At 39.9% G+C, this 20640-nt stretch overlaps 1 protein-coding gene across 5 annotated transcripts in view; it reads left to right on the plus strand.

The window, feature by feature from the left end:
- Positions 1-20640, plus strand: part of LOC126470106 (rho GTPase-activating protein 190) — a 293491-nt gene that overhangs the window by 84449 nt on the left and 188402 nt on the right. For all 5 annotated transcript variants that reach the window (XM_050097683.1, XM_050097685.1, XM_050097686.1 and 2 more), the window contains exons 9-13: positions 9474-9626; positions 9707-9821; positions 13474-13597; positions 13689-13890; positions 13976-14146. In XM_050097683.1, coding sequence (XP_049953640.1) covers positions 9474-9626; positions 9707-9821; positions 13474-13597; positions 13689-13890; positions 13976-14146 — 765 coding nt within the window. The remainder of the gene's footprint in view (positions 1-9473; positions 9627-9706; positions 9822-13473; positions 13598-13688; positions 13891-13975; positions 14147-20640) is intronic.

The following is a 20640-nucleotide window of genomic DNA, read 5'->3' on the forward strand; positions in this document are numbered from 1 at the left end:
TGTCTAATGGGAAATATGTAAAATGTACGGGAAGATGTACCATTCGTGTGGCTATAAGTGGCCATACACAGCCCTTAGAATTCATTGTCTTACAAGAGTGTAGTCATGACGTCATTCTAGGATTGGATTTTTTGAAAGCTTCTCAGGCAATAATAGATTGTGGTTGCTCGAAGATTATGCTAGATGAGATGAGATACTGGGGACAGGGAGGTATGTATCCGAGTGTGAGGAGACTGTGTGCTGGATGAAGTGATCATTCCTGCAGTCAGCGCTAGAAAGGTAACTGTCACGTATCATCCCATGCATCAACTCATAGATCTTGCAGTGGAATGTAAGAGAAGCATACCACTGATGAATAACTTGGTCATCCCAGCCTCTGTCGTCTCGTTTAAGAATGGATTTGGTGAATTGTGGATAGTTAACTGTTGCCGAGAACCGCAGATTCTTTCAAGACGCAAGTGCGTAGCACATGCTGAGCTGTTAATTGAAGAACAGCTGAGCATCATAGAAACCTCTCATGCCGAGTCTGTGAGCGAAATTAGCACTACCACTAAGAGATAAGATCTTGTGACTCGACTATCACCACTAAGGAACACCTGACCCTCCTTGCTATTCTTCAAGAGTTCTCTGAATGCTTCAATCCACAGGTGAAGAGCAAATTAGACAAATTGACGGTGTAGCACCGGATTAGCACTGGAAACCATCGGCCAATAAGCCAGAGAGCATACCATGTGTCAGCAATGGAACATCAAATAATTCATGATGAGGTAGAGAAAATGATGAAGAATGACACCATTCAGCCTTTGCAGAGCCCATGGTCATCACCAGTGGTGCTCATGAGGAAGGAGATTGGCAGTTGGTGCTTTTGTGTTGATTGCAGGAAGCTTAATAAGATAACTAAAAAGGATGTTTACCCCCTTCCACGAATTGATGATACACTATATTATCTGTAGGAGACTAAGTTTTTCTCAACCATGGACATGTACTCTGGATACTGGCAAATCGAAGTAGATGAGGCTGATCATGAGAAAACTGCATTCATCACCCCTGAGAGCCTGTATCAGTTTAAGGCAATGCTGTTTGGTTTGTGTAATACAGCAGCAACTTTTGAATGGATGATGGATAATCTTCTAATTCACCTGAAGTGGACGATTTGTCTTTGTTATTTAGATGACATTATAGTGTTCTCAGAGACATTCGATGAACATATAAAAAGACTGAGGGCTGTTCTTAAGTTTTAGTCCGTCTTGTTGGAGACACTTAATCCAAGAAAGTGTATCTTTGGAGCAAAAGAAATCAATGTTGTGAATTGGCAGGAGCCAATTCACGGAGTTTGGAGTTATACTATGAAGAAAAGAACGTAGCGGCTGGAATACTTAACTTTAATCCATAATTGGAGAACATCACTCTTGATACATAAATTATAATCTCAATATAAACTGGTAATGGCGCCTTGCTAGGTCATAGCAAATGACGTAGCTGAAGGCTATGCTAACTATCGTCTCGGCAAATGAGAGCGTATTTGTCAGTGTAGCATCGCTAGCAAAGTCATCTGTACAACTGGGGCGAGTGCTAGGACGTCTCTCTAGACCTGCCGTGTGGCGGCGCTCGGTCTGCAATCACTGACAGTGGCAACACGCGGGTCCGACATATACTAGCGGACCGTGGCCGATTTAAAGGCTACCCCCTAGCAAGTGTGGTGTCTGGCAGTAACACCACAATCAAAATACTTGGATGCCATGTGTCAAACAAAGGTGTGTGGCCAGACCCAGAAAAGGTGAGTTCTATAACAGAATTTCCTATTCCTAAAAGTATTCGAGATGTGAGAAGCTTCCTCGGATTATGTTATTATTACCGTCATTTTACCAAAGACTTTTGTATCATAGCCAGGCCACTCCAAGAGTTGTTAAAAGCTGATACTAAATTTATCTGGGGTGGTGCTCAACAACATTCTTTTGATGTGCTGTGAAAGCTCTGACGACTGACTCTGTACTTGCTTTGTATGATGAGAGAGCACCTAGAGAACTACACACAGATGTCAGCGGGTATGGGATCGGTGCTGTTCTGGTGCAAATTTTGGATGGAAAAGAGAAAGTTATAACCTATGCTTCAATGACACTTACAAAAGCCAAGAGAAACTACTCAGCTACAGAAAGAAAATGTCTTGCTGTGATCTGGGTCATGTCGAAATTTCGACAGTATCTGTATGGAAGGCCATTCACAGTTGTTACAGACCATCATCCACTTCGTTGGTTGACAGGTCTTCAGGATCCAACATGACGATTCACTAGGTGGGCACTACATCTTCAAGAGTATGACATTACCATAGTGTACAGAAGTGGAAGAAAACACCAAGGTGCCGACTGCCTCTGAAGAAACCCTGTGCCAGACCATCAAGACTTTGATGAAGATAGTGACTGTCTCGCTGCACTCCAGGATCTCTCCGCTGAGCAGGAGGAGGACTCCAAGATATCTCAAATTATGCTTGCCTTAAATCGGTCAGAGAATGTGAAAGGACAATCTAATGTAGTTAATGAATTACTTTGCAAGAAAAACTTTGATCCCTTTGGAAAGAGGTGGCTACCAGTGATTCCTAAACACATGCGCTTAGATGTTCTACAGAACTTCCATGACACACCTGAGGCCGGACATTCAGGATTTATTAATACGTACAATAGAATCCGCAAGAGATTTTTCTTGCCAGGTTTATTTAGGAGTGTCCGTCATTATGCGTTGCACTGTCGAGAGTGCCAGAGGAGAAAGGTAGTTCCTCAGAAACCATCTGGCCAACTCATACCAATTCCACCACCCGAAACGCCTGTCCAGCGTGTTGGGATTGACCTCCTCGGATGATTTCCAACATCTGCTAGTGGCAATAGATGGATTATTGTTTGCACTGATTATCTGACACGCTATGCCATTACAAAAGCCGTGAAAACAGCCGAAGGAATCGAGGTAGCCAAATTCATCGTGGAAGACAGTGTATTAAAACACGGTGCCCTGAGACCGTTAACTGCAGATCGAGGGAAAGTTTTTCAATCGAAACTTGTGACAGAGATAAACTGTCGGTGTAACGTTACTCATCACATGATGACTGCCTATGAACCACAAACTAATGGGCTTACTGAATGCCTTAATAAGACCTTGGCCGACATGCTATCAGTGTTCGTCAATGTTGAGCAGAACAATTGGGATGAGGTGCTACCTTTCGTGACATTTGCCTACAACACTGCCAAACAAGACACCACATGTAACTCTTCAGGCTTTCCCGGCGAGGTCTTGACATGTGGAATAATCGGGTCTACTGCCAGATGTTGTTGTCGCTCTGACACAAACATCCGGCAGTAGATCCGATTATTCCACATGTCAAGACACCACATGATTTATGCCATTTTCCTGGTGCATGGTCGTGAGGCGACTAAGACGATGGACTCTATGTTTCCATTACTTCTGATGAGGTGGACGACGACTACATTGGCCAGGTTTTAACCAGAGCTGAGGAAGCTCGGCAGTTAGCTCGACTCTGCACACTGCAGGCTAAAGAAAACGATCGCCCTAGGTATGATGCGCGCCACCACCCTGTTGTCTACCAGCCTGGTGACCATGTCTGGATCTTCACTCTTGTTTGGATGGTTGGTTTCTCTGAGAAACTCCTCAGGTGCTACTTTGGACCTTATAAGGTTGTAAGACAGTTGTCTGATGTTACTTACGCAGTTGAAGATTTCGACCCCGACACAAGACGACGAAAGGTCAGCGATGTGGTCCACGTCCTTCGAATGAAGCCCTGTAAGGATCCTGCAACCCAAGGCAAATTCGAAGCTCCAGCGTCAGGCAACAAGCGGAAAGGTGACATAGAGCGTAGCAGCAAAAGAAGTTCTAAGGAGATCACCACCAGGGCGAAATCAGCCATCAGGAGTTGGAGTATGCAGGACTGATGACTCATTCCTGGACTAGGAGGACGTAACACCGAGACGCTGTTCTCTTAAGGAGGGAGGAATGTTGCAGAAGAAGCTGAGTAGCTCCGTGGTGTAGTGGTTATGATACTAAACTGTTGCGTGGAGGGTTGTGAGTTCAAAACTCACCTGAACTGTACAAATTTAATTTCTATATTCGGTTCGAGTACATTCTGAAAGTAACCACAAATCTCAATAATCATTGTACTGGAATGTTCTGTAGCTGTATATATATATATATCGTATGTGTTTTGGCCGGAGGCAGTTCGCTCCTAGCTCTTGTATGTGCAAGTGCTGAATAAACCTTCGTTAAGTGAAGTTAGTATTTGTCATTCATCTAATTATACCTTCTTCTACATGACAATATGTTCTCCATATGCAAAAGAGGATAATGGTGTGTTACATCTCATGAAAATTGTCATTATTGATAAGATGATTCACTGTCTTCTTCAGCAGAAAATGAGAAATCACAAATTCCACTCTAATCTTTGGTAAATTACTTGATTGTGATTCCATGTCAACTTCATCTCCTAAACCCAATTCAAAATTGAAAAATAAATCATCTTTTTATCACACACCTTCATCATAGATGCAACACCCAATTTCTTTGGCATTTATTTGACTATTGTTAATCATTAGTTCATTGTAAGCCTTCCTTTTTCAGGGGCAGTACTGCAGGTGAGCCGTTCGCTTTTAAATCATGGGTGAGAGAATTCCGTAATAGTTGTTGTACCATAGAAAGGTGGAAGAAGTCTTCACGTTCTCTCTTGACAGTTTCTTGATAGATAGTTATCATTGTGCTTGATAGATAGTCACCATGGGCTGTTTTATGTGCTAAAACTCAGTGTCTCGTATGAAATTCTTGAAACGCATAGCTCTATATAACTACATAGACATTTGTCTTATCAAAAACTATTCCATCTTGTGAAGCAAAGCTTACTCAGAGCACTACAATGCTTTCAGTTATTTCTAATGGCTTGGGACATCCAATCGCATTCCATAAACCATTACATTTTTGTGTAATTTTACATTACACATTGGCTAATGCTGTTTTGAGAGATCGATTTAAAGCTGATTGGTGTTGGTCATCACACAGTCTTTACTTCGTTCACTAATTATCCAGCAGTACAAACATGAAAGAATCAACAAAATACCCTTATCCAATAGTGTTAGCAGATCTTGGTGCAATTGAGGCAGATATTAAAGATTCGAGTCTCCATTGGCTGCATTCTCATCTTTACCTAGTTAACAAGAGTGCTCCCACATGTTGCTAGGGGAGGCAGTAGACGAAGTATTAGAAAGTGCAGAATCCTGTTGAATTGGGCCACATTGGTAGTTTAACTGCTCAGCAGAGGATGAAGATTGTTGCATAATACAGGGTTATTACAAATGATTCAAGCGATTTCACAGCTCTATACAATAACTTTATTATTTGAGATATTTTCACAATGCTTTGCACACACATACAAAAACTCAAAGAGTTTTTTTAGGCATTCACAAATGTTCGATATGTGCCCCTTTAGCGATTCGGCAGACATCAAGCCGATAATCAAGTTCCTCCCACACTCGGCGCAGCATGTCCCCATCAATGAGTTCGAAAGCATTGTTGATGCGAGCTCGCAGTTCTGGCACGTTTCTTGGTAGAGGAGGTTTAAACACTGAATCTTTCACATAACCCCACAGAAAGAAATTGCATGGGGTTAAGTCGGGAGAGCGTGGAGGCCATGACATGAATTGCTGATCATGATCTCCACCACGACCGATCCATCGGTTTTCCAATCTCCTGTTTAAGAAATGCCGAACATCATGATGGAAGTGCGGTGGAGCACCATCCTGTTGAAAGATGAAGTCGGCGCTGTCGGTCTCCAGTTGTGGCATGAGCCAATTTTCCAGCATGTCCAGATACACGTGTCCTGTAACGTTTTTTTCGTAGAAGAACCGTGAGATTGCACAAAACACGTTAACTTTTGGTGAATTGCAAATTTGCTGCACGAATGCGTGAGGATTCTCTACCGCCCAGATTCGCACATTGTGTCTGTTCACTTCACCATTAAGAAAAAATGTTGCTTCATCACTGAAAACAAGTTTCGCACTGAACGCATCCTCTTCCATGAGCTGTTGCAACCGCGCCGAAAATTCAAAGGATTTGACTTTGTCATCGGGTGTCAGGGCTTGTAGCAATTGTAAATGGTAAGGCTTCTGCTTTAGCCCTTTCCGTAAGATTTTCCAAACTGTCGGCTGTGGTACGTTAGCTCCCTGCTTGCTTTATTCGTCGACTTCCGCGGGCTACGCGTGAAACTTGCCCGCACGCGTTCAACCGTTTCTTCGCTCACTGCAGGCCGACCCATTGATTTCCCCTTACGGAGGCATCCAGAAGTTTAAACTGCACATACCATCGCCGAATGGAGTTAGCGGTTGGTGGATCTTTGTTGAACTTCGTCCTGAAGTGTTGTTGCACTGTTATGACTGACTGATGTGAGTGCATTTCAAGCACGACATACGCTTTCTCGGCTCCTGCCGCCATTTTGTCTCACTTCGCTCTCGAGCGCTCTGGCGGCAGAAACCTGAAGTGTGGCTTCAGCCGAACAAAACTTTATGAGTTTTTCTATGTATCTGTAGTGTCTCGTGACCATATGTCAATGAATGGAGCTACAGTGAATTTATGAAATTGCTTCAATCATTTGTAATAGCCCTGTATTGCTCTCTTGTTTTACTGTCATTTTCGTCTGGGCACTGTCCAGTAAAAAGTTGCCTCAGACATTATGATTACAATTTTCCAGTATGGATTTCTAATGGGAAAAAGAATATAGGGTGAAAAGAAACCACATTAAAGGATGCTTGATAAAGCAACCCAGATTTGTTCTGCCAGGTGATTGTATCTCAGAAATCTGCTGATGCATCAAGACTTGCTGCAAAACTGTAGGTACATCTTGGTATTAAAGTGGCCAGGAAAGGCTTAGAAGAGAATCCTGAATCCTGTTAACCGTTCTTCAGTGCGTGCAAATATAGGACTTACAGGGGATAATTTCAGAGAAACTGCTTGTTTTACATGTTAGATCTGACCGAGAAATGCTGTACTTACTAGCAAGTGAAGCGATGTAATGCAGGCAGTTTGGTAGTGCTATTGTGACACTAATATCTTGCTGCATCAATTAGCTCCCCATCATCCACATACTGCATCCCGCAGAGTGCATCCTTCATTAGGCTGAGCAGATGGAAGCTGGAAGGTGCAAGATCCAGGCTGTGGGGTTGATGAGGAAGAACAGTCCAGTGAAGTTTTGTGAGCTCCTCTCAGGTGCACACACTTGTGTGAGGCCTTCTGTTGTCATAGAGAAGGAGAAGTTCATTTGCATTTTTGTGGTGACGAACACGCAGAAGTCGTTTCTTCAATTTCCTGAGGGTAGCACAATAACTTGATAGTTAATCATTGCAATATGAGGGAGGACACCAAACAGAATAACCCCTTCAGAGTCCCAGAAGACCATCGTCATGACTGTACCAGCTAAGGGTGCGGCTTTGAACGTTTTCTTTGAAGGAGAGGTGCCACTCCACAGTTGATGAACCCATATTTCATCACCTGTGATGGTGTTCAACAAAAAATTGTCACTATCAGCATCATAAGTAGCAAACAATTCCACACAGATGGTCTTTCATTGCTCTTTATGGTATTCTGTTAGGCAGTGGGGAACCCAGTAGGTACACACTTTTGAGTACCCCAGCTGGTGTTCAAGTGTGTTAGCACTGCCAACAGAGATGTCCAGTTTTGCAGCGAGGTGTTTGAGATTGTGACCCATCATCACCTCAAATGACAGTGTCTGCATGTTCCAACACCGCTGGAGTCACAGCTCTGTGTGGTCAGCTGGCACACGGGAGATCGAACAGTTTTGTGTGACCTTGTTGCACTGATGACAGACGCCTTGCGTAATGAGTCACTGCATTTTTGTTCACTGCCAAGTCTCCGTAGACATTCTGCAAGCACCTATAAATATCTTTGACGATCTGGTTTTCTGCCAAAAGAAACTCACTGACAGCTCTGTGCTTGGAATGCACCTCCGTTATAGATGCCATTTTGAAGGCTGCGTATAGTGCTGCCACCTAAAGGGCCTGAAGTGGGAACATTCCACAACATCCCACAACAAAGTCCAGATCATTACAACCAAAATTGTGGCATTACTTATTGATCACCCCTTGTTCGCTGGCCCTTCAGGGTGTTGGAATTCACTTTATTTGTGACCTCAGAGATGGGCCATTGATTTGTTGAATCACATGTGATCTGAAGGCAAAGAATTCTTCTGCGATGGATTTAAGGAAATTTGCGTATTAATTTATGTTCTATTGAAACAGGATTAGGAATGAGTAGGTCCAACTAGTTACTACAATGTGTCTTCACTACTTAAGTGGAAATAATTTGGAGAGGAAGGGTAACCACTAACTGATATTGATTTGTAAACTGAGAAAGCCTAAGAACTTTGTATTGTATGGGATCAAGCAATGTCACACCATCCTTAATAACTTCACCATGCTAAAAATGTATGTACAGGAGTATTTCTATTGTGGACATCATTTTGCTCTATTTTTGGATTAGAAGATGTATGACACTTCATGGGGCAATAAGACCGTATGTCAGGTACATGAATGTGACTTCAGAGGATGCTTTCCCAGTGTAATGCATTTCTCTCTCTCTCTCTCTCTCTCTCTCTCTCTCTCTCTCTGTCAGCAGTACTTTGTGATTTTGTTGAAGAAAGTGCTCTCATTAATGGTAGCATTATGTAAATATCTTAACAGGATTTCATTGACTAATATAAGTCCAAATAAGTGTCCAAAAATTGCATACAATTTTTTTATTATTATTATTTTTTTTTTCCTCTCTTCCTTTGTTATTGAAATGAAATGTGTAAAAGATGGTGGTTAGGCTTTACATCATTATGATTTATCATGCAAAATGATCCATGGAACATGAAACTAACTAACTAATCTTGGGACTGTTGCAAACTGTCAGTCATAAGTTGACCATTAAGAAGTTAGGAAAATGGCTAGAAAAGACACTCGTCGATTTTGATCACAGAGGATAATTCTCTCGATCACAAAACATATTTCTTGGTCAGTACTTCTTTAATGCCAACTCCACATTGCATTACATACTACTTTACCATCTTCTTGGATTATCTTACAGTAGTTCACCACCATTACCAGCTTACACAATTATTACTTAGAATTTGACATGTGTGCTCCCCAGTCTGCTCAACAGCAGCCAGTGGAATACTACTCCCATTGAGGAAGCTCAGAAACATTGAGTATGTTCAAATTCTCGTCTGTCTCTCCTTAATTGTGTTTATGACAGCTGTGTCGTTCCATACTGGAAATAGACATCAATCTTTTCCAGTAGTAGCTGTGGTGGTGGTGGTGGTGGTGGTGGTGGTGGTGGTAGTAGTAGTAGTAGTAGTAGTAAACTTTGTTGTTATTCTTTCAGTTTACTATATACTAGGAAGTGCTAACTGTGGTTTCTTATTTTGTGCGCAGGTACAAAGCATTAGATAGACTTGATCAAGATAGAAAACTGATGCTTTTCCAACACTTAGGATTTGTACATTGTCCTATTAGAGAGCATTGTCCAGCCTTCCCCAACTGTATGGATGCTCTCATAGAACGAATCTTAGGAACAAAAGCTCATAGGTATATTCACCTACATAGATTATGCAATATTTCAGTTGTTTCATAACATTGAAGTAAAAATATTTATTTTTAAATTACAGGCCATCCTCTTGGAACCACAACAGCCAGTGGATCCTAAATTCTGACAATAATCAGCTGAATCTTGTTATCCTAGGGATTGATGGACTAGCAGAGGAGTTAGCGAATGATATTCGGGTATGGTAAATAAAATATAATATTGATAATTAAAAAAAATACATAAAAATCTTCATGTTTTGCATTGATGACCTATAAATACAAACAATTTTGTGAAAATTGTGACACAATTGAGGAGTAATAAGAACCGAATGATGCATGGTGAATTAAGAAAAGAATGATACACATACACCTCCCCAAGTGTGCAAACTACTGAAGTATTTGCTGAATTGTCATGTAAGCCACATTCAATGAGGCTGTTGAGGAAACAGAGGTATGCAGTCAGCCAGGTGATTAATGGGGAGGATAAATTTTGTATTACGACATCAGTGTTCATGCAGGGAATAAATCCAACTTGTACACGTCAGAATTAATGGGCTGAAGAGAATAAGATGAATCCAGAATTCTGTAATGGACCACAAAACATGGTGATAATTTGGGATGATAGATATCCATCTGTATCCACAATTTTACAGTGTCAAACATTCCTCATGGGAAAAATATATTAAAAACAAAGATTCCATGACTTACCAAACGGGAAAGTGCTAGTAGATAGACACAATAAAAAACACACAAACACACACACAGAATTTCAAGCTTTCATAACCAACGGTTGCTTCGTCAGGAAAGAGGGAAAGAGAGGGAAAGACGAAAGGATGTGGCTTTTAAGGGAGAGGGTAAGGAGTCATTCCAATCCCGGGAGCGGAAAGACTTACCTTAGGGGGAAAAAAGGACAGGTATATATATATATATATATACACACACACACACACACACACACACACACACACACACACACACACACACACACACACACGTATCCATCCACACATATACAGACCCTGTAGTCTTCCACTTTGTTGTTAGTCACTGATGTCATGCCTTCTGTTTTTAAACATTTACACCAATTCATACACTGTCCTTTTACTTGAACAAAAGTCTCTCTACTGAAGCTTCATACTGCTGTAGGTTTTAGTTGGTTTCACTACTTCGAAAAATGAATATATTGCCCTGTTAGCAATCTTGGTACAATAAGAAAGGGATAGCTACTGTTCACTAGTTCATTATTTAGCAGGTTCTGTAATTCAGTGAAAAGAACATCAAAAATAAATGTAGGAAAAGGAAAGGACAGTGTTCTAGTATGTAAGAAAAATATTAATTTATGCCCCAGTTTTTGCATGACAAAAGTACAGATACATGCGAAATACAAAGAAACAGTTGTTCTTCACGTTGTGGTTAACAATTAAAGTGTTAATTCTTTTTCTTCGTGTTTTTTTTTTTTTTTTTTTTTTTTTTTTTTTTTTTTTTAGTGGATTTAAAAGAAGCACAACTTCACAAAATCTTTGATAATACGTGGTCCTATGTTTGATATCAACATATAGTAACTACTCGCAGACAGTGGGTGGCAGCACTAGCAGAGGAGGGTATGTGGTGTCGGGGGGGGGGGGGGGGGGGGGGGACACGGAAAACAGAGCAGTCATTGTCATAACGCAAAAACAGAACGATTTATCTGAAGTCCAGAAGGACGTGATCATTGGGTTTCAGGCCAAGGCTGGGAGCATTTCTGAAATGCCAAAAAAAAAAAAAAAAATTTGTCTGCTGTTTGTGTGCCACCGTGGTTGAGGTATACCATCCGTGGCAAAATTGCACTGTCCAAAACCAGCGCCAAGGCAACCATGGCGCACCATGCTGCCCTAGATGATAGAGGTGAATGATAGCTGTCGAACTGTGTATAGGTGAATAGGTGTGCAGTTGTTGAGCAACTGATCACCCAGATGAACCAAGGGGCTACTAACAGTGTCTCCTTAATGATTGTTCAGTGAATGTTGCTGTGTATGGGAGTCTGCAACAGGCGCTTGGTTCAAGCACCCTTGCTGACTGCTGCTCATTGGCAAGAAAGACTGGAATTTACACCCCATTACCACAACTGGACATCCACTGAGTGCCCTTTTCAGATGAATCACATTTTATGCCCCATCAGACAAATGGCAAACACGCTGAAACAATCGTCAGAAGAGTCCGGACTGGAGGAGGGAGTGTTATGGTATGGGGAATGTTTTTGTGGTATTCCCTGGGTGATTTTATCATTATGGAAGGCAAAATGGCCTAACACAAGTATGCATCTATCCTTGAGGACCATGCCCACCCTTAAATACAGTGTTTTTTTCCTTGGCATGGTGGCCTCTACCAGCTGGATAATGCAATGTGCCATGTAGCTTGCATGGTATGTGTGTGGATCAAAGAGCACAGGATGACTTTAATGTATTCCTGTGGCCACCAAACTCCCCAGATTTCAACCCTATTGGGAGTCTGTTGGACCATTTCGATGAGGCTATTTGCTCGTGGACCCTCAGCTGAGAAATCTGGTGCAGCTGGCCACGGCACTGGGGTTGACATGCTTCCACATCTCTGTTGGTACCTTCCAGAACCTCATTGTCACTCTTCCTGCATGTCTCACAATGGTCCACACTGCAAAATGTGGCTATTAAGGTTTTTGACAGATTGTCACATTAATGTGACTGGACAATATATTATTTGCAGTCATATTCCTAGAATTATGTGGACTTGGTCATTATCTCTGTTATCTCTTATCACTGTAACTATCTAGTAAAAAAAATGTGAAAAATCTGTATTTGAGACTAAAGCTTTAATGAAAACAAATCATTCGTATACTGTGTGCAGATAAAGTGTGGTTGAAAGTTGGTTCATAATTCACAAAAACATTTGAATCAGGGACATAACTGTCAATGTAAGACAGCTCTACAGCTCTTTGTGCAGATAACTAGGTTGTTTGTTTGTTGTTGTGGTCTTCAGTCCACAGACTGGGTTGATGCACCTCTCCATGCTACTCTATCCTGTGCAAGCCTCTTCATCTCCCAGTACCTACTGCAGTCTACATCCTTCTGAATCTGCTTAATGTATTCATCTCTTGGTCTCCCTCAACGATTTTTAGCCCCCACACTTCCCTTCAGTACTAAATTGGTGGTCCCTTGATGCCTCAGAAAGTGTCACATCAACCAATCTTTCGGTGAAGTTGTGCCACAAATTTCTTGTCTCTTCAATTCTATTCAGTACCTCCTCATTAATTACATGATCTACCAGTCTAATCTTCAACATTCTTCTGTAGCACCACATTTTGAAATCTTCTATTCTATTTCTGCCTAAACTGCCATCCATGTTTCACTTCTATAAGTGGCTACACTCCAGACAAATACTTTCAGAAAAGACTTCCTAATACTTAAATCTATATTCAGTGCTAGCAAATTTGTATCAATATTTGTATATGAGAGGTAAAAAGTGTCATTTTCTAGTTTTATTCAAGTTCCTGTTATACTTCAATTGTATTTGTGTTACTGGGCTCTTATCTATGATCTGTTGAGATCATTAGGAAGCACATTGTGTAGTTCTTCATATATTGATCTCTCGTAAATATTTCATAATATGTTTGGTGTGTTATATGTAACTACTGTGCTCTAAAATACAACCAGAATAACAACTCCATGTCGTAGTGGATTTTTACTTTTTTGTTGCAGTATATGTCTTGTCAAGTGTCACAGTTCAGTTTTTCATATGTAGTTGTTTAATATGATATGCATACGTGCTTGCTTTAAAGAAATATTGCAAATGAAATGATGATGAACATCTGATCACCAGTTTCTTGTCATTCTTACAGGAACAGTGTGATGATGATGAATATGAAATAGACTGTAATTTGTACAGTTTGGATTATAGAATTATTGATGGTGATGTTAGTTTACCCCAGAATTCTTTCAAGACTTCAAAATTCTTGCCAAATGGTAAGAAAAATGATTTTCTATTAGTAATTTTTTAATATTCCTTATTATTACTTCAACATAACCCTATAAACTTATGTTGGTTATTGTACAGGGTGCTTTTGTGTGTATTCCAATCAAGAATCATTTGAATATGTCCGAGATAGTTTGGAAAAAACTCTGCTCTCCAATTTAGAGCAAGAAGATCGTTTACCATTTCAAGGTTTACCAATTGTGATTTTATTTGTCGCTGATCAGTCAGTTGATGAGAAAGAGGTGCTGAGGTTACAAGAAGAAGGACAGAATTTGGCTGATAGGTTTGTTAATTTTGTTGTGTGTGATCATGTATCTTTCACACTCAAATTTAGTAAACATTTCCTAATAAAATATGATACATCTTAGTTTACAGTGTCCCTTCATTGGTGTATCTGTGGATGAGATGGATCCATCACAACGGTTTAGTCCTCCATTGATAGCAGAAGCACTGCGGCAGCTGATACAAAGTATCCATCACAGAGCAGGCTTTATAAATGTCTACCAGTCTGTATTGGAGTGTTCAGAACCTGATATCAGGTAATGTGTGTGATTTTTTTCTCCTGTGTCTACTTTTGTGTGTTTTTATCACTGTGTAGAGCAGGAAGTAAATTCTGGAAAGATATCACTTTTGTAAGTTATTCCATGTGCAGTACTGTTGGAAACTGATTGGACCAGGCAATTGTATGTATATCATCTTTTGTTTGCTACTGGGTACTGTATGTAGCATACATTTTCAGTACAAGCACTTTGGTAGCTAGTCTTTTATAAATATACTTTCCTGCAAGGGCCCACCTCCTCAGCTGTGGGTACTATTTGTGTCTATAGTGTAGCAATATACACAAACACAATAGTGCACATTGTAAAATTTCTTAAGAAAAATCAAAGTGATTAAGAGAGAAAGGTGTTGAGACTGATGATTTGTTGCACTGTTTTTATTTATATCCTTCATATCAAGTTGCAGAACAAGATCAAGATATTTGCAATTATGAAATTTTTGTGCAGTGTACTTTATCATCAAAAATTCATTTCTTATAGTTGCAAGTTTATTTCCTGATATGAAGTGTTTTAAATATAATGAATTAAAGGTATTGTGTTTAGTGGCTATAAATTTCATAGACATGAAAACATGTTTTTAGCAGTAATTTGCCATTTGATCATCTTAATTTTTATGTGCCCATCTCTTGTCTGCTTCTTTGACCCATCAATGTTAATTTTTAATTATTAATGCATATTTCAGACTAATGATATTTCAGTACTGTTCTAGAGGAAAATGATGTAAATAAGTCCCACATACGGTATCAACCAGTAGTGAGAATGAAAAATTAGAGTATAACTTCAATTTTTTAAAAAAAATCATACCATTTCCTTGTGACAGCTTTTAAGGGAGATGTACAATGCAGCAATATAATTTTTTTTCTTAAATTCTCAAAGGGACTGCCTCTGTAACCAAATGGTTAGAGTCGCCACCTTTGACACGGTAGTATCGCAGCCTTTTGTGCGGTTTTGATTCCTGGTAACGCCCCCCCCCCCCTTTTTTTTTTTAAGGTAGGAAGGTGTGGGAACATGGTCCACTCAACCTTGTGATGCCAAATGAGGAGCTGCTTGAATAAAGAAGCAGCAGCATTATCAGGATTAATGTACTGGCAATAAAGGATGCAGGAAGTTGCGACATGCTGGTCCCACAATCTTAGATTGCTCCTTGTACTGCCATTGTAGGCAGCAGTTGTCCAGTCTGAACAGACATAATGTCTAGTCCTTGAGTGGTGTTTACGTTCTGTATTCTCAAAAGTAAGCTGTGTTAGAAGTGTCGTATATGAAGACAATAAACATTTATAATCTTGGTTAGCTCTGTCCATAAATCTTCTATTCCCAGTATAATTTGATTTGTGATCTTGTGTTTTATACTCTCTCGTACCTACTAAGAGAGGCGACTTGATGACTAAGACACTTAGTTGAAAAATGGTGGTCCAAATCCTTGTATGGTCATCCAAATGTAGGTTTTTCAGTAAATTACAAAAGGTAAATGCTGGTATAGTTCCTTTGGAATGGAGCTTGTTAGTCCCATTTGTGTGAACTCTGGTCTTTTACTTTCAGATGATCCATATGTATTAACTGAAAATCCTGGAACAAAACAAAATTTTTTATTGTTTCATTAATACAACCAGTAGCCAAGAAATGTAATTCCAGTTAAATAGGTTGTCTGTAAACATCTCAAAAATTGATATGATACAGTTCAGTGCCAAAGTGCCAGGACATCAGTGTAAATCGTAAAAATCAGGACATAACACAGGCATTTAGGCTGGACTAGGCATGCAGAGTAGAGCTCTGAAGGCACATGGATCATGTGAGTGCTCTCCAGGTAGGTGCAAAGAAGGCACGAGTGCCCTTCATGTACATTCGGGGAAGCTTCCGAAGATGACCAACACTGCCTCACTCAGTGACACAGCCAAATGAGCGCTTGACCACAGCCGCATATCTGCACATAGGCTGTGCAATTGCAGCATGTGCGTGCTTGATGTGCTTCACTTGCCACCAGAGCTGAGAAACAGATACAAATTATTATTCATGAATAGGTAAAGGTAAAGCCTATGGCGCAAACCTGTGACTAGGCTATCGGCTTAACTGCACATAGAGTGTAACCTTTCTATTGACCACAGCACTGGGAAGGGGAGTGGTGGTGGGACCATCACCCCATTCCCTTTTACCCTGGGAAAGTTCCCCAGAAATCATTTTGATAGCTGGCTGAATGGACATGGAGCCATCTTGGAGGGACTGGAATGAGGAGAAATCCCTATCCCAACCTGGGACCTCCGTGGCCAAGAGCCCAGTGCTCTACTCAATAGCCCACCACTGCTACTAGTTATTTGTGAATTGCAAATAAAAATATTTCTTCAAAACATTATTCATTTACACAACTAAAAACACATATTCATCATCTGTGAATAAGAAGTGCTATGAATAATAGATAAATTTGAAATCCAGTGACATTTATTGCTCCAATTCTTTGTCATTTATTTAACCGATATACTCTTCGTTGATTTTAAATTGCTTTTCAGAACAACCTCTTTTTTTCCCTCCAAATATCGCATCAGAAAATTTATTTGATTTTCAAAGATTTGGCATTATGACTCACCAAGGAAAGTAGTTCTATGCTATGCATGCAAAGAGGGTATGGGTGTTTTATATCTCCTGAAAATATCTTTGTTTCAGGATAACGATATAAGGCTATCAAATCACAATCTTCTTAAGCAAAAACTGAAAAATCGTCAATTCCACTGTACTTTTTGGCAACTAACTTTGTTGTGATTCCACGTTAGCTTCACTTCCCAAATCACATTCAGAATAAATCTTCTTTTTACGTAATAACATCATTTCAAACTTGTAACCCAATTTCTTCAACATTTATTTGGCTCTTTGTTGTAAGCCTCCCTTGTTGATGGACAGCATTACAGTTAACTATTTATTTTTTTAATTATGGGTAAGACATTGTTGCAATAATTGCAGTTGGTGTAAAAAGGTGAGAAAGTCTTCCAATTGCCTTGTAACACTTTCTTGATAAAGAAGTTGCCAGTTTTGTGCAATATTATGCACTCTTTTATGGTCTCATAGTGTCTCTTTGAAAATTTTTCAATCTCCACTGTTTAATGGAAAGCTTATGCAGAGGTACTCCTAAAACACTTTCAGACATCCAGCAGCATTCCACAAATGTTTTAGGAGACTTAAGATTTAATGTCTGTTGATTGATGATGTCAGTCGTTAGTAACCACCAAGTCCTTATTGCATTCAATCATTTTGTAGCACTACAAATGTGAACAAATTGTGTAATTATATTTAAAGACCCTTTCGGATAGTGCTAGCAATCTTGGTAGAATGGAGGAAGATGCTGCAGATTAAGAGTTTTTATTGGCTTCTCTCTCATCTTTTGGCTAGATACATATGAGTACTTCCACATATTAACAGGAGGAGGGAGAAAGGGAGCTACTGGCAAATACAGTTGGTTTAACTGGACCACATCGGTAGTGTAACTGCTACGGCTGGCTACCTCCGAAATGTTTTTATGTTGCCTTTATTTTAGGGTAAAACTGTGCACAAGCCGGAGTTTGGGACAGTGCAGTGCTTTACAAGGCCTGATGGCTTGCCCTTAACTTCCTCCCACCTCTGAACAAACTTATAATCCAGTTAGAGGGGGACCTACAGGTCAACATATATTCCAAAACACATTGCAATTGTTATAGGCACTGAAAGCTGGCTAAAGCCAGAGATAAGTTTAGCCAAAATTTTTGCAAAAGACCCAATGGTGATATGTGTGTTGCTGCTAGAAGTAGTTTATCTTGTAGCGAAATTGAAGTGGATATTTCGTGAAAGTTAGTATGGGTAGAGGACATTGCTGGCAACTGGCAGAAAATAATAACTGGATCCTTCTACCGACCTCCCAGCTCAGGTGGAATAGTTGCTGAAAGATTCAAAGAAAACTTGAGTCTAATTTCAAACACGTACCCGAGTCATATAGTTACAGCTGGTGGTGACATCAATTTACCCTCGATATGTTGGCAAAAATACATGTTTAAATCTGGAGGTGTACATAAAACATAGTCCTAAGTTGTGTTAAAAGCATTGTCTGAAAATTATTTTCAGCAGTCAGTTCATGAGCCCACTCGAATAGTAAACAGTTTTGAAAACACACTTGATCTCTTATCAACAAAAAATCCTGAGCTAATAATGAGCATCAAAACGGATACTGGGTTAGTGAAAAAAGGGTTGTCGTATTGAGACTGAATATTATAATTCCCAGATTCTCCAAAAATAAACAAAAAATATACCTACATCTGCGTCTATACGCTGCAAGCCACTGTGAGGTGCATTGCAGAGGGTATGTCCCACTGTACTAGCTATTAGAGTTTCTTTCTGTTCTATTTACACATGGAGCGTGGGAAGAATGATTGTTTGAATGCCTCTGTACATGCAGTAAGTATTCTAATCTTAGCCTCATGATCCCTGTGTGAGCGATACATAGGGGTTACAGAATATCCCTAGAGTAATCATTTAAAGCCGGTTCTCGAAACTTTGTTAATAGACTTTCTCGGGATAGTTTAAGTCTGTCTTCAAGAATCTGCTATTTCAGTTCCTTCTGTATCTCTCCCATGGATTAAACAGATCTGTGACCATTCATGATGCCCTTCCCTGTATTTCTTCAATATCTCCTGTTAGTCCTATTTTTTACAGGTGCCACACACTTGAGCAGTATTCTGGAACCGGTCGCATGAGTGATTTGTAAGCAATCTCCTTTGTAAACTGATTGCACTTCCACGGTATTCTACCAAAAAACTGAAGTCTACCACCTGCTTTACTGATGACTGAACCTATGTGATCATTCCATTTCATATCCCTACAAAGTGTTTCACCCAGGTATTTGCACGAGTTGGCCGATTCCAACAGTTACTCACTGACATTATAGTTATAGGATAGCACAAGTTGGCCGATTCCAACAGTTACTCACTGACATTATAGTCATAGGATACTACATTTTTTGTTCTGTAAAGTACAAAATTTTGCATTTGTGAACATGTAGAACAAATTGCCAATCTCTGCACCATGTTGAAATCTTATCAAGATCTGACTGAATATTTATGCAGCTTCTTTCAGATAGTACTTCATTATAGATAACTGCATCATCTGCAAAAAGGCTGAATTTACTATTAATATTGTCTGCAGGGTCATTAATATACAATATGAACATCAAGGGTCCGAACACACTTCCCTGCTGCACATCTAAGTTACTTCTACATCTGATGATGACTCTCCATCCAAGGTAACACGCTGTATCCTTCCTACCAAAAAGTCCTCAATCAAATCATAAATTTCTCTTGATACCCCATATGATCATACTTGTGACAATAAGTGTAGGTGTGGTACTGAGTGAAATGCTTTTCAGAAATCAGGAAATACTATATCTAGCTGGTTGTCTTGATCCATAGCTTTCAGTATGTCATGTGAGAAAAGGGCGAGTTGGGTTTCAAATGATCAAAGTTTTTGAAAACCATGCTGGTTGGCATTGAGAAGGTCATTCTGTTCAAGGTACCTCATTATGTTTGAACTCAGAATATGTTCTAAGATTCTACATCAAATTGATGCCAAGGATATTGGACGGTAGCTTTGTGGATCACTTCTACTACACTTCTTATAGACGAGTGTGACCTCTGCCTTTTCCCAAGAACTGGGCACAGTCTTTCGTTCAAGAGATCTATGATAGATTATAGTGAGAAGAGGGGCTAACTCAGCCACAACCAAAACTGGTAGTCATTCAATAAATGACATCATAAGGACAACTGTAGGTGTTTTTTTTTTCCTTACATAGCTATTCAAAAAAGCAGACAAAACTTCACTTGAGCCATTCCTGAGAGATGATCTCCACTCCTTCCAAATTAACCATGTGACTTGAATTCGAAGACATAGTATTGACAGCAATTGAGATATTTAAAGCAAATAAATTAACGAACGCCAGAGCTGATCCCCCTGGTACACAAAATAGGTCAGAACACTGTTACAGAAACAATGAAAGCAACACACCAAATTTAAACGAATGCAAAATCTCCAAGATTGGTGATATTTTACAGAAGCTTGAAATTTATCACAGATTTAAATGTGAGAAGGTTCTAATCGTTTCCACAATAAATCTTTGTCTCAAAACCTGGCAGAAAATCCAAAGAGCTTTTGCTTGTATGTGAAGTATGCTAGAAGCAAGAGACAGTCAATGCCTTCTCTGCGCGATAGCAATGGAAATGCTGTCGATGACAGTATTGCTAAAGCAGAGTTACTAAACACAGCCTTCTGAAATTCCTTCACCAAAGAAGACAGAAGAAAATGTTCCAGAATTTGAATCAAGAACAGCTGCCAACATGAGTAAATTAGAAGTAGATATCCTCGGAGCTGTGATGCAGCTTAATCACTTGATAGTTGGAGAGACAATATCGTGATTACATGTAGTCTGCGAAAACCAGTTATAGGTGTTGGCCATTGATGCATCATGTACC

The sequence above is a fragment of the Schistocerca serialis genome, chromosome 3 (genome assembly GCF_023864345.2).
Source record: "Schistocerca serialis cubense isolate TAMUIC-IGC-003099 chromosome 3, iqSchSeri2.2, whole genome shotgun sequence".
In the NCBI taxonomy this organism is placed as follows: Eukaryota; Metazoa; Arthropoda; class Insecta; order Orthoptera; family Acrididae; genus Schistocerca; species Schistocerca serialis.